This window comes from Lichenostomus cassidix, chromosome 3 (genome assembly GCF_008360975.1).
Source record: "Lichenostomus cassidix isolate B80296 chromosome 3, HeHo_3.0, whole genome shotgun sequence".
Classification (NCBI taxonomy): Eukaryota; Metazoa; Chordata; class Aves; order Passeriformes; family Meliphagidae; genus Lichenostomus; species Lichenostomus cassidix.
In genome coordinates, this window is record NC_139483.1 from 92,213,148 (window position 1) to 92,227,535 (window position 14,388).

The 14,388-nt window shown below is 38.7% G+C and overlaps 1 protein-coding gene across 18 annotated transcripts in view; it reads right to left on the bottom strand.

Moving 5' to 3' along the window:
* Nucleotides 1–14,388, bottom strand: part of DLGAP2 (DLG associated protein 2) — a 460,234-nt gene that overhangs the window by 51,384 nt on the left and 394,462 nt on the right. For all 18 annotated transcript variants that reach the window (XM_085056707.1, XM_085056705.1, XM_085056703.1 and 15 more), the window contains 2 exons: nucleotides 11,000–11,147; nucleotides 7,649–7,868 (listed from right to left, as the gene is read on the bottom strand). In XM_085056707.1, coding sequence (XP_084912833.1) covers nucleotides 7,649–7,868; nucleotides 11,000–11,147 — 368 coding nt within the window. The remainder of the gene's footprint in view (nucleotides 1–7,648; nucleotides 7,869–10,999; nucleotides 11,148–14,388) is intronic.

Here is a 14,388-nt window from a genome sequence, read left to right on the forward strand (position 1 = left end):
GTCATGGGAACTTTGACAACTAGATTGCACAAAAGCATCTATGTTTAGTTGACTTGATCTGGAGGCTAAACTGACACCATTCAAGTAAACTGTCTGGTCAGAGGCTAATTCTGTCAGGTAACACCCTAGGAATGTCACTGATTTTAGTACCTTTATTTTCTCTGATGCCCTGGAAAAAATCTTTCAAGTATGTTTTAAGTATCAGGTTTATCAGTTGTCTTTCTAGGGTAGATCTGAATAGGTCTGAATAAGTTTTCTGATCCAGAAATGGATCAAATGATGTTTGTATACCCAGCACAGCAAGGAGTGTAGCTCCAGTGCACATATCATCATTATAGCTCCTGACATTTGCCTTTAACAAAAAACCAGGACCGAATACATGCTGAGCTTCTGAGAAGACTCCTTAGAGGTTATTTTCATTCACAGAGGAACCCAGAAGGAGAAGCACAGATAGGGTCCTTCCTTCTTTTCCATGCAAGGAAGCATGATGAACTGGTGCTTCCAGGGTCACCCACCCTGTGTGCTTCCCCCAGCTGCACAGACCCACCAGAGGGCAAAGCCCTCTGGCAACCTCAGGCTAAACAGCTGAACTGATGTCACTGTCAGCTTCTACTGTGTCAGGAAGGGTTCAGACACTGAGCAGTGAATCACCTTCCTTGCATGTTTTATTTTTCTGACAAATTCTTCTTTTTTTTTAATTTTTTTTTTTTACCATATAATACCATAAAGAAAACATAGCTGAGAAAATTCTGTGAACAGAATAGCTTTGAAGCCAAATTCTGCCAGGGGAGGGAGCATAGGTATCCTTTTTAATAAAAAAAGAACTAGCTGTCTGGCAAATCCAGTGGGTTACAGAGGAATTTTGTCAAGCACAGAACAGCAGGAGCAAGAGAGAAACACTCATTACACATTTTTTAAACTAACCATAGATGGAAGGCAGTGACTTCATTTTTTATCTTTGACTCTGAAGATAATCTGTACCAGGGAGAATGAAAATTATGAAAAGCTCCTGGCTACTGCTCCGATTGCTTTCATGCCTCATCAGCCTGAAGAGTCCAGGCAGCCCTGATTAGCACAGCCTTTCTCCATCTCCAGGAATCCCAGAGCTGTGAACAGTTGTGACAGCCCCTTGGCCATCCTCTGTCAAACTCCTTGAACCAAAGGGTTTGTGTCACCTTCATCCCAGTGACTCCCTGGGCCATTTCCACCACACAGAGCTGCTGTTGAACAGCAGTGTCAGCATAGCAGCAGAACTTCAATATGTTTAAAAAAATAAAGACTAATTATGCCCTCCAGATACACCCAGAGCAGTGAAAATTATGTATGCATACCTAAGTGTAGAACTGGGCTCATAATTTGTTAGGATAAGATTTATTCTTGCAGTATAGGAACACAAGTTGGCACAGCATCAAAGGATGAACTCAGGATGCCCAAGTGCTCCCAGAGATAGATGGTGTGTTTCCTGCAGAGAGTGTTAGATAATTCCATTGAGCCCCAGCAGTAATTAAGGAAAGTCAACACAGTAAATTATGATTGAGAACACAGCCTTCTATATCTTATTTGGACTCAGTGTTTTGTGTTTTTAAACATACCTGTTGTGGATTCCACTGCTAGGTATTACTTAGCAATGGATACGAGTAAAATCCCCTATGACTGAGCATTTATTTCTATAGAGAGAGCAGAAGTTGTGGAGATGTGACTTCATGCATATGTTTTCCCTCATTTGGCTGGGTTTTCCTTGCCATACTGCATCAGATTAAGAAGATCCAAACAGCCACCTGGATGAAGTATCCCATATTTGAGGAAATAAAAGAAAATCACACATTTGTTGCTCATAAACCATTTTCCTTTTAAGAACTGAAGAGCACTTTTTGTCAATTTTTATACCTATGCACATTTATAAAATTCCCTCTGAGCTTTCTCTTCTTCAGGCTGAGCAGTCCCGACTCTCTAAGGTTTTTCTTATGGGAGGGGTGTCACCACGGCTTTTGCCCATCTTTGATATCCTCATATATTGAAAAAAAAAAAAAAGACCAACCAGCAAAACCTAAAACCAATAACTACTGCTAATAGTGTTTAGATAGCAACCAGTGAATCCATCCTTTCAGGGTCTGAAGGGGTAGCAGTGGTAGCAGTGGAACAGTACAATTTCTCTGTGAAATATTGTATTCTCATCCCTTTATTCCTGTAAGTACATGACTGTGCAATCAGTTCACTGACCACGAGAGTTTTGTGGCTGATTATCAAACATGGGCTGTAAAAATTCAGCCTATATAGCCCTTTATTTGAAAATGGAAAGCTGAAAATAGATTGAAGCCAGGAGCAGGGAAACCTGCAATTCCTCAGGCATCCTGAGTAATTGCAAGAGCTCTAATTGAAAACTCCCTCATCCAATGTGACCTTGTTTGAATTAATTGGTTTTGGAATTAGTGCTCAATAGTTCAGTAAAAGTGGAATTCTCTGAAGTTTACTCATTGCCAAGCAGAGTCCAGCTGACTAAGAATAGTAAAATGGCCAAAAGAGATTTCCCTGCTTTTCATCCTCTTCAGTGAAGTCTTTAGCAAGCATGAGCTTAACTGAGCTACCTACATAAATCAAGATAAAAGGAGGTATGTGCACAACTGTGAGAATCATTGCGGTTGGAAAAAATCTGATGGATTTGCATAATGCTACACTTTCTAGAAGAACTAAAATGTTTTATGCAGTGTACTGGCAACTTAAGTCCAGTAACTATACTCTCTGAATTCAGCAATGCTTCATGCTAAATTTCTCTCAAGATTAACTGGAAATCTCTGAAGTGGGAGAAATCACTTTGGGCTGACACTTAACTCAGGACAGAAATCCAGGATGCCTTTATGTACCCTGACCAAGTCCCCATTGTGCTGAAGTCCATAGCTAGGTGAACTTTTTATCATTAATTCAATTATTTATCATTAATCCAGTCAGAAAAACTGTTGTAGCCAAAAAGCCTGGGTTAGAGGAAAATGTGAAAGAATTTTAAGAAACTGAAAATGTCCTCTTTTTTATTAATCAGCCTAAAAATCAAAGAACTTAACTGAGGCCACTCAGTCAGTGCTTGTTACTGGAGAAGGATTTCCTACATCTGATTGAGTCAGATATTCAGTATTTCTGGCTTAGCTGTTTCGATTTGAATATAAAAGCAATATACACTGAGAAGACATTACACCTGATGGGTGAACATCCTGCACAGTGGCTCAGAGAGGCAGTGTTTTTCTCTCAATAAAGATGAAAATGTTTTATACAATGCATAATAATGTCATCAGGAGAAAATAGATGTGCCCCTCACATCTGAACAGATGATAGGTTGGTGTTCAAGTTGGCCAAAAGTGCAGATGACAAGTTTCTCTCTCTCTCAGGGAAGGTATTTTAGCATGTTCTTCTGCTTCACAAGAGACCATCCTAACTCCTACTTACATTACCATTGCAACTCAGTATTTCTGCTATCACAGGAAAACCAAACTAAAAAACCTGTGAGGAAACATCCTGAAATAGAAACATATGGAGTGAGTAATATAAAGGACTCTCTCTACATACAGAACTTGTAACAAAAATTAGTTGACCTTCTCAGATGAAGGCAAAACAAGGGAGAGAATGATTAATATCTTCCAGATGTCCTTGTTGGTTATGTTTTCATTGTACAGTCCAGTGTTGTACCATGGTATTTGAACTGCTTTTCAGTAAGAGAAGCCAGGTGTTGCAGGTGGGATAGTGTGTTCCTGCAGCACTGCTCCCAACCCATTTCCCAGCAGGACTCTACAGCCAGGGCTCCCTACACAGCCCCAGCCCCTCAGCAGCCTGTGCTTCCCACGGCACACTTCCCGGGGATTACTGGGAGGGAGCCTGCCGAGCCGACAGCGGAATGGTGTGCTTAGACAACAGGGAACCCGGCTAGTACTACCTGGGAAACTGACCCAGTTATGACCTCTTCCTGAAAAGTGAAACATTGCTTGCAGGAGCAGCGGAGCTATAAGTCTGTAGCACTTAGGATGACTACTGCACTCAGTGACTTCCCATTCAGGAAATTACATGTTGTCTGTGATGGAGGAACGAGGTGGGAGGCAGCAGCAGCTGGAGATGTATTTTCTCAGCTGTGCATCTGACAGCTGCGACTGGATACAGTTCAGAGACAGAAGGCATATGCTGTCATTCAGGGCTTTCAACATCAAGTGTGTTTTACTGGGTTCATTATCTCTCTGCAAAATGAAATGTGATGGCTAGAAATGCCCTAAACTCAATGAAACAAGAGTCTCAGCAGGACTCACACAGAGCCCAGGTCTAGCTTACTGTGGGCCAGCAATGCTGGCTGCCTCCTTTGCACTGTCACTTGTCTCATTCATTCACACCTTGTAAAACAGGGAGCGCCCTATACCTTCTCACAATCTCCTTTAGTGGAGAAGACTGGTTCCACAAATAATTATACTGCATGGATCTGTGCAGAAATTATGTGTTCTTTAGTACCATAGATATTAGCAATGAAACATTGGGCTTTCTCTGTAAAGTTGTATACAGTTGAGAAGACCCCAATACTGGAAGTTTTTTTTCCATCTATTATTTCCCCATTAGCAGAGTCCATTAATAATTTCACACATAATATTCATTATAGTTCCAAACTTCCTGCCTTCTAAAATCTGTTAATGCATCTAGGAATATTTTAGGAAACTGCATGCTGTAAATATATATTTTATACTTTTGTAATTGAATTCATAGGTCAAATGCTACTATTTTATATTAGGTTTACATTTTTAGTCACAATAATTAATTTTTAGCTAAGCTTATATGTTATGATTTAATTGCTTTACAACAATGATAAGAGGCAGTCATGACCTATATCACTAAAACAGAATGGAATAATTAAATTGACATGGCTGATAATTTTCTAAAAAATTCCATTAGTTTCTTTGCCAAGAAGAATTTGTTACATCAGAAGCAAAAAAGAAATGAATGTAATTTTCTTAAGAATTCAAAAGACTGAATTAAAACTAAAAGTTGATGTGAAACTCTGACCTTTTTGACATTTATTTGAATGAACCCCATATAAATGTCAAATATCTGCCAACACCATTTTCACATTTCAGGCAACTGCTTCTTTTGCAATTTTCAGAGAGGGGTGGAGAAATGAGATATTTTTTGAATTATAGTAATGATAGGAAATGAAGCATCTCTCTCCAAAGTGACAGGGGCTGAAGAAGAAAAATGGAAGAGTTGCTGCTAGGGTTTTAAAAACAAGAACTTATTTGGCAACTGAAATTTCCCATTAAAAGTCAATTACAAAATCCTTAGTCTTCTTGTATATCCACTAATTATTTCTGATTTGCATATTTACCTTATATAGAAGCTAAAGACAAACTTTCTCAGTGGCACAGAGATGACATATTAAATATAGAACCACACAGAACTGTCCATAGGCTTGGAAATAATTTTGGATCAGGAAAACACCTCAAGTAATCTTTTTTCTCCAGATTGTCAATATCACCTCACCACAACAAAGAAGAAGAATTACATTTGGGGGCAAGAACATCTATCTGATAAATCATTTCTGAGATGAGGGAGAAGTTATGTGTGAAATGAAGGTTAAAATTTTCAAAACCACAGTATTTAACCAGTAGACTACTAATCAATGCAAAACATTTTTCGTAAGTATGAAAACACAGTGATACAAACATACTTGATACCTAATCTTGTATTTTCCCAAAAATATTCCAATATTCAGCTTTATAACTCTAGAGAATATAAAATAAATTCTTTTCAGTGAGAATGTAGCAACGTGGGGTTTTAGGATTCCATGTGCTCCTTTGTCCCTCTGCTTTGTATCCCATTGGTTCATTTTGAAATATGCTCTGCTGTACCCCGAAATCTATTGGTGGGTTCCCTATGCCTGTCTTCCCTTCAGACTCCCCGGGACTGGCTCTGGGGGAGACAGTCCCTCCCCTTCCTTTCCCTTTATAAGGCGATGTTCAGATCACCTTGTGGTCTTTCCATCTCTGGGCTGCTAGCATCCCCTCCCTGCCTTGTGTCCCTTTCCCCTTCTCCTTCCCTGCACCCCTTTTCCCGTTACCCTAAATAAACATCCCTAGTAGAACAGAGATGGAGTCCAGTTCTTCCTTCGTATCACGATATTCCTGCTGAATTGATGTGGTTAGAAGACTGCCGCCATGCCGCAGAACCTCGGGGGCCGCTTGCCCCAGATCTGGTGGGATTTACAAGAACCAGAGACCTGGTCCGGGGGGAGCCGGCCTGTGCCACCCTCCCGGAATGTGATACAACAAATAATGTTGGGCTTATCTAGGATATAAACTCAAGACGGTTTAGGTTGGAAACAGCCCACTTGGTAACCAAGGTAATTCTGAAAATATTCCAATTTAGTACTTGGAATCAGACACCAGAATAAGTATCTACTTGTGTCGTTTGCCGTGGAAGGTGTCTTCATAATGATCACACAGTTATATATGATAAAGAGAAAAATTAGTCTCTGGGCTAACAATAAGATCTCATTTCATATCATGATAGCATCTTTATTAATCAACAGACAGAAACATCCCTAGAGGGGGCACTGTAAGCAACAATTTCTAGGTTTACACAAAGTTTTATATAACAATTAAAATACTATGCTTAAGATAAAGTAACATTTTATGCTACTTCTGGAATGCAAATGTGTGTTATTCAACCGCAGCTTCCTTTCTAAGCTCCCACTGTTCTGTTACACAACAGATGTGTCAAGCAAATAATTTCTGAAGTATTTTTACACTATACATTTTGAGCTCATTTTTACCTTTTGTAGATGGGTAGCCTGCACTACAATTTAATAGCATGTGGCAAGGACAATATCATAATTAGGAACTGACATTAACACATTTGGAAACATAAAAGTGAATTTGGATCAGTTTACAAAGAATACATATTTCCTATAGATCTAATTTTAATTATTTAACTGCTCTCTGTGCAATCTTTTCTCTACCAATACACACTAATATTCTAAAATGAATAAAGCTATCATCTTTGCTAAGCAACTAATAAGAGAAAAAGTTGTCAGAAGGATGTTAAAAGACCTTAACAGCGAGTGTTTTAAAAATGAATGCTGATGGCTACTGATGAGTAATAGCAGATGTGTGAGGCTTGCCAAAATGTTTACAATTCAGTGCATTGATACAATTAGTTACACCTTCCCTTGAAGTCATTAATTACCTTTTAAATTAACTGACTTCTAGTACTGAGACCAAATATTTTTAATCTTGCTTCTCTTTTTTTTGGTACTTTAACAACCTAAATTAAAATTAGCACAACTAATCTCATTTGGAAGATCAATTACTTGATAGATAAACCACATAAATTTCTAACAACACTGAAATGATACCATTTGCACTTGCATTTTTATATTTGCACCTAGATAACTGTATGTATGTGAAATGGAGGTCAAAAGTCCATTATATTATGCATACAAGATTTTTCCCAGAAGGAGCTTATTCCAAGATGTAGCCACCATGGTACAGTATTACAACCTTACAAATGCTGGTACTGACTGTTATCACTACACAGGGAAAAGGTTTCCAGTGTTAAACATCCTTTTAGAAAACAAGCTGATGTATTTTTACATGCAGAGCAGTGGAAGGGTCAGTGGAGATTTGCTTACCTGTGGTTGACCTGATGGTTGAGGTGATGTTGGAAGATGTCAGCGCAGGTATACATTCATCATCTTGGGAATAGCCTGCCTGAATGGCACGCAAGTAACTGTGGCTTCTCGTTCGGAAACATCCAGGGAGGTCAAGGGCATCCATTGCCTGAGCTTCAACTTCACTAAACACTGATTCACACACCGATTCAAATTGCCCATTAACCTCTGCTTCACTCATCTGAATAAACAACAACAAGGCATTTGATTTTTGACTTGCTTTTTTGTGATCATCACGGCCTCAACATCTCAAATGGACACCTGTACATTGATGAAGAACTGTTTTAGCAAATAGTTAAAATGTAGTAATGCCTTCTGATCACATTCACATTGTTTAACTTACATCAGCTGTTTACAAGTATATATTAAGTGCATCACACATGCCACACCTTAATTTTACATTTCATATCTTTTGGCATAGTTGAGAAGGGACTCAAACCAAACCCACTCCCTGGGTTAACCATTCACTACCATGGAAGAACCTTTTCTTCAGCAGCATTATATAGAATCTGATATTTCTACCAGCAGGTTTGCTAAGGAGCCCTGCCTGGCAGAGCAGCCCAGCTGTGCCTCTTGTACCTCTACCAGGCTGTCCCCTTGGGGCATTTCAGCAGCATCCTCCAGCTCCCTGCAGGGATTAGGAAGGACCCAGAATCTACCTGCTAACCCTGCCTTGCAAGTAGGGCAAGATGCAACACTGTGCCTTTTCTAGAGGCAGCTTTCTTGATAAACAGGGTTTAGGCAGAGTGGCCAGGCTTGGGGAACCTCGGTAGGGAACCATGTTTTGCAGTTTTGAAGATTAGCACCTAAGTTCTCCCTACAGCATTTTTCAAAGGTTCACTGAAGTCAGCCCTAACTATCAGTAAATGTACCTGAATAATTCCATATTATGTTTATCCAAAATCAGATAAGAACCTAACACTGGACAGATAATTGTGTGACTTTCTGAAAATACTTTTTTTCTAAAAAGTGAGTGTTAGAAATCAGAATCAGTATGAATAATTTTACAAGTTAAAGTTATAGCATCACTAAATGGCCCATTCAGTTGATATTAATTTTTCTATACAGCTGCTAAGTGCTCCTGGTGCTTTATTCATTATGGAAAGAGAGGCCATGCAAATGTTTCAAATGTTTTAGGATTTTGTTTAAGTAAATGGAAATTTTATACAGAAGTTCTGATGATTATGAATAACTGATATTTTAATTTTGTGTATAACATTTTGGCTACTAAAACTCTTTTGAAAGGAATTACATACTCTTCATAAAATTTGCTTTTAGTAAATTTAAATTGGCTAATGGAATCTCAAGAAGATTAAAAAAAAAATCTTACTTTGAATTATTTTGCAATATTGTTGATCAGGAAATTTATGGTAATTTAGTCCATAAACTCTGTAAACCACTTCTTTCAAACTGAGGTTATTGACAATAGAAAAATAAAAGTTTTCAAACTTAAATTAAAAAGATAAACCATGGAACTCAGCATTCTTCTTGAAACTCTTTTGTCAGGAGTGAAAAAAGAAGGATCTCACAACAAAAAGGCATTAAAAACCTCACAAATTATACAAACTGCTACTATGTAGATGGAACAAGAAGATGATGGTGCCATGGAAAAAGGTTAGGAAACAGCAAAGGTTCAGAACTTGATATTTTAATACATTTGCTTTGTGTAATATCTATTAAATGCATTTATTAATGGTCTGGAAATAGCTGGACTGTGAGGTAGGAAGTGTGTGGCTAACAAAAAGTTGCACAGGTTAGTGAACACTGAAAACCTAAGGAACTCTATCCAGCAGGTTTAGTTAATCTGGCCAATTGAGCAATCTACCTGCAAATGAAACCTATTGTGGAAACCTTCCAGGTAACACTGAAATGAAGAATTTTAACCACTGCTGAAAGCAATTAGTCATTATGGACAGCTCAGTGAACATCTCTGAGCACAGACATGTTCAAAGAGGCAGAAGATGTTAGGATAGTTCTGTGTGATAACACTGTTAGGGGACAGCCAACAGCATTTGCTTTGAATGCAGAATCTAATTCATGTGAAACTTTCTCAAAAGCAGAGTATAATAAAAATAGAAAATAACCAAACCAGCATAATAAAACCCAAGGCATGAGAATGATGGGAAGAGGTTTCACAAGGGAGCTGTGAAAAATAATAAAAGGTTTGGAAAATGACTGACTGTGTTTAATTCCAATGTGTGCTACACAGGATTACACTTAGAATTACATCACATAAATTAAGGAATTTGACTGAAGGGCATTAGTCAGGTGACTAGCCCCTCCCAGCTCTCTACAGTCAGTGGAGACTGACAAGCATTTCCAGAGGGCTCTCTTCACTCGGGATGTGCACTGTCCCGGAAGAAAGTCTTTCGCTCCATTAACTGCAGAGGAAGCTTTAGTTGTAGCCTCAGTTAAAAGCCTCAAGTTAGATGAGTTGAATCCAGGCCTGAATAGCTATGCAATACAAATCGAATATGAATGAATATAAAATTGCTTTAAAAAGATTTCTCTTGTAACATAACCATTTTGTATGTATATCCTTAGGTGGCTAACTAAATGGTCGAAGAAATATTAAGTAACATGTCTGAGAAGAGGGCAGGGCCCATCTGTCATGAAACAACACAGGGAAGAAAAGTCAGGACCAATAAACATTAGAAACATCGGGAATTTTATGTAAAGTTCTCTGCTAAACAGAACATGCACATATTTCTTATGGCTGCTTGCACTTCAGGTCTGATTCAGACCCCACTTTACCACGAGTTCATACAAACTAAGAGACATAAAACTGTTAGGGAGGAAAAGTGTATCTTTTCAGAAGTCCCCATACATAAAATAGTTGGTGGAACTTACTCTTTCACCCAACAGGGGTGAGGGATTTGGTTTAGGATGAATGACTGGTCCTTTGGAGCACAATTTTTATCAATCTATATCTTAATCTGGCAACCCACATTTACTGAAAACAGAGCAGGTACTTTCAGAGGATGAATATTTCAGGAGTGTACTCCTCATGTATTCTGAATCTTCTTAACATTTAAATATTTAATATGGACTGAAAATAAAACCACCAGTATTAATATTTTTAATTAAAAATAACTGGAAAATATTATGTGTAGTAATGTCTCTTTGACTCTAGCATTCAGTATTTTTCTTGAAGTTTTCAGTTATATTTCTCAGAAGTGAATTACTTTGACAATTCACATCCTCAGTTTGATATTAATTCTAAAAAACCCCAAAAACTAAAACCATCCACTAGTAACAAATCTCACAATCTGCAGTTAACCTATAAGAAAAGTTATAACAAGATTTTCCCACCTGACTAACACAGCTGGCCTGACTGAGCGTGCTCACTGCTCTCATATAGCTCTGATTCCTTGAGCGAAACTTTGGGGAATTGTAGTTTGCAGAGGGATCCAGGTTGTGACCCCCAGGCACGTCACTTGCAGTTTGAAGGTAGCTCTGACTACAAAGGAAAGAGGAAGAAAAAAGGAAAGGGTGTAAAACTACAGATGGAATCAATTAAGACACTAAAGACAGTAATTTGTATGAGACTCACAAACCCACTCCCCAGGGTCCAAATCTTACTCTGTATAAAGCATCATAGAGCTGTTGTAGTCAAATGTCTTAGCACAAGCCAAGAATTTGTCTGTGGTTCTGCTACCTAGATGGTATGAAATTTTAAATCTTTGCTTTAAATCTTTAAATTTAAACATCATCAATCCTCCTGGCTATTAATGTTGAACTTTGCTAAAAGGCATTGTCTAGGTCAACAGGAACAAAAAACAGAACTAAAGCACACACCAAAGTAACTAAAAACCTTTCTTCACAGATAAGATCTGCTACTTGTAATCTGGTTTTCATCAGGGTGTTAGGCATCAAGAGACTTTTTATGTTCAAAGGATTGATATAGTTTTACAAAAGATTAAAATATCCCATGTTCAGCTAAAAAAATAAATTAATAAGGTGCTCAGAGCAACTGCACGAAGCTCTAGAAATTGTTTTCCTACAATACATTTCCCATTTTGCAGGACTGGGACCTTAACATCACACTGAGCCCTCTTCAGTATGCTTTCTCACCAAGGGTATGCTAGTCTTCATGTTTTGTTTTAAATATATTGATTAACATTCCAAGAAAATAAATAAACCTAAGAAAAGTGCAGTACTTTGCCTTGAATATAAAAAATTTAAGTCTCAATCATGGTGCACCAGATTTCTCAGAACCTCCATAAATCAGATTTTAGAGCTTTCCCCTACACATCAGTGCAGAAATGAATGAATGTCCCAGACAATATTTGATTTCATGTGGCAAATTATCAGTTTTTATATTTATTCCTTAAAGGTAGCTTTAACAAAAACTGTTTCTGGGACAGTAATTTGTGCCAGTTGAATGCCTAATATTGGCCATATGGTTACTTCATGCTGAGCTGGCAGAGTTGGTCAGTCCAGCAGTGTCTGTGACACGTGCCTGGGCTGCTGGAAATTTCCCTGTGAAGGGTGAAGTTTCCCCTCTGGAAGAACCAGACCACTCAGTGAGTGAGAAAGCCACAGGTTCAACTCCTGCTATAAGATGAAGCACAAACCAGGATTTTATTTTTCAGACCATATTTATCAAACATTGAGCATGGCCATGTGCTTGAGGTGCTTGAGGAAAAACTCAACCTTCCTCACTGAGTGGATGCAACCTGAGTTTGGATGCAATCCCTGAGGAGCATCAGGGAGCAGTCACAAACATTTGATCACAGCTTTGCCTAGAAAAGCAAAGAGTGCTGAGATCCATCTTCCTGTGTGGCCATGTCCTTTGATGTCTGACATGTGATGATCCAGTATTCCCTCACACCACCAGCTGCAATAGCAGATGGGATTTAGAGACCTTTATATTGGAGATCTGTTCTCAAACATTTCCATGTGTTTTCTCATCTCATGGTCAACACATACACAGCCTTGCTTCCTCAGTGCATCTGCCTTAGATCCATAGAATCATTTACTTTGGAAAAGACTTCTAAGATCATTGAATTCAATTGTTAACTGAGTGCCACCAAGTCCACTGCTAAACCATGTCCCTAAGTACCACATCTATATGTCCTTTCAATACCGACAGGGATGGTGACTCAACCATTTCCCTGCGCAGCCTGTTCCAATGCCTGATAATCCTTTCAGCAAAGAAATTTTTCCGAATAAATTTTGCTGGAGTATGTCCAAAGAAGAGCAAGAGAGCTGCTGAAGCAAAAAAAAAGGATGGGTTTTGTTTCATCTTTGTTCAAGGCAGGAATTCTTTCAAAATCCTAAGAAATTTCCCTGGAGAAATAAACCAATTCATTTCTTCCTGTCTATTCAGTTCCTTCTATGGAATATCTCTGTAAACTCATGCCAGTGGTAAGCTATGTAGAAACTATGCTATAACTGCTAAAACCAAAACGAAAATGTATGAGATTATTGTAGGTATGTGCTCAGAGGTTAATTAAGTCATTACAGTCAAAGTGATTCTATGATTAAGATAACAGTGGGTCTGATAGAGGGCCTAATTTGGTTTTAGATGATAAAGAGGAAAAAAAAGAGCTGTAGCAGCATTGTTTTGTTTCCCATAGGTATGAAGACAAATAGAGTAGCCGAAGTGGTGCAGAGCCTCACTATCTACATTTGGTTTCTGGATGTAACTGAACTTCCTTTCCCCTGTAGGCAGGCTGATGACTGACACCTGCTCTGTGTTATTCTGATTATTTGCATCTGCTTTACTTAATCAGGGAATAGCAGGATGGCTTGTGCTGGAGGGGACCTTAAAGATCATGTAGTTTCAACTGCCTGCCATGGGCAAGGACATCTCCCACTAGACCACACTGCTCAAAGCCCAGTCCAACTTGTCCTTGAACACATCCAGGGATGGGGCAGCCACAGCTTCTCTGGGCAATCTGTTCCAGGGCCTCACCACCCCCACAGACAAGAATTTCTTCCTGAGAATTAACCCAGACTTCTACGTTCAAAACTGATCTTGTTCTATCACTACCTGCCCAGGTAAAATGTTCTCCCTTCTTCTTTAAAAGCCCCTTTAGGTACTGGAAGGTTGCAAGTTTGCCTTCTCTTCTTCAGGCTGAACAGCCCCAGCTCTCTCAGCCTGTCTTCACAGGAGAGGTGCTACAGCCCTCTGATCATCTTTTGCCCTCCTGTAGACCTGATCTAAGGGGCTCACATCTTGTGCTGAGGATTCCTGACCTGGACATACTACTCCAGGTGGGGTCTCACGAGGTCAGAGACACTTTTAATCTGCCTGGTATTGTCAATAATCTCTTTGGTGTTGTTATGTTAGTATTTTTCAAAACAGGTAAGTCCCTCCTGAACCTTCTGCTTGTCATCATCAGGTGGCAAAATCTAGATTCTGAGTTCATGAACAGTTTGTGAAAGAGATGGTTGAGATTTTATTAAAACGTGGGCCACATTAAGAAAAGATAGAAGGAATAGAATTAAATTATAAATTGTTGTAATAACTACTTAAATTTAATTAATTTAAACAGGATCCTAATAACTGTCCCCTTTGCTAAGTAATGCTTAACAACCTAGTATTTAATTAATCACATTCTGGTTCCTCATTAGGTATTGCTATCATTAAACACAATCAACAGTCATAATTTCTTAGGGAAAGAAGTGCAGTATTCCATAGTACTTCGAAGTAGCTCAGTTTTGATGAATGAGTTTAGATATTACCTGATGGT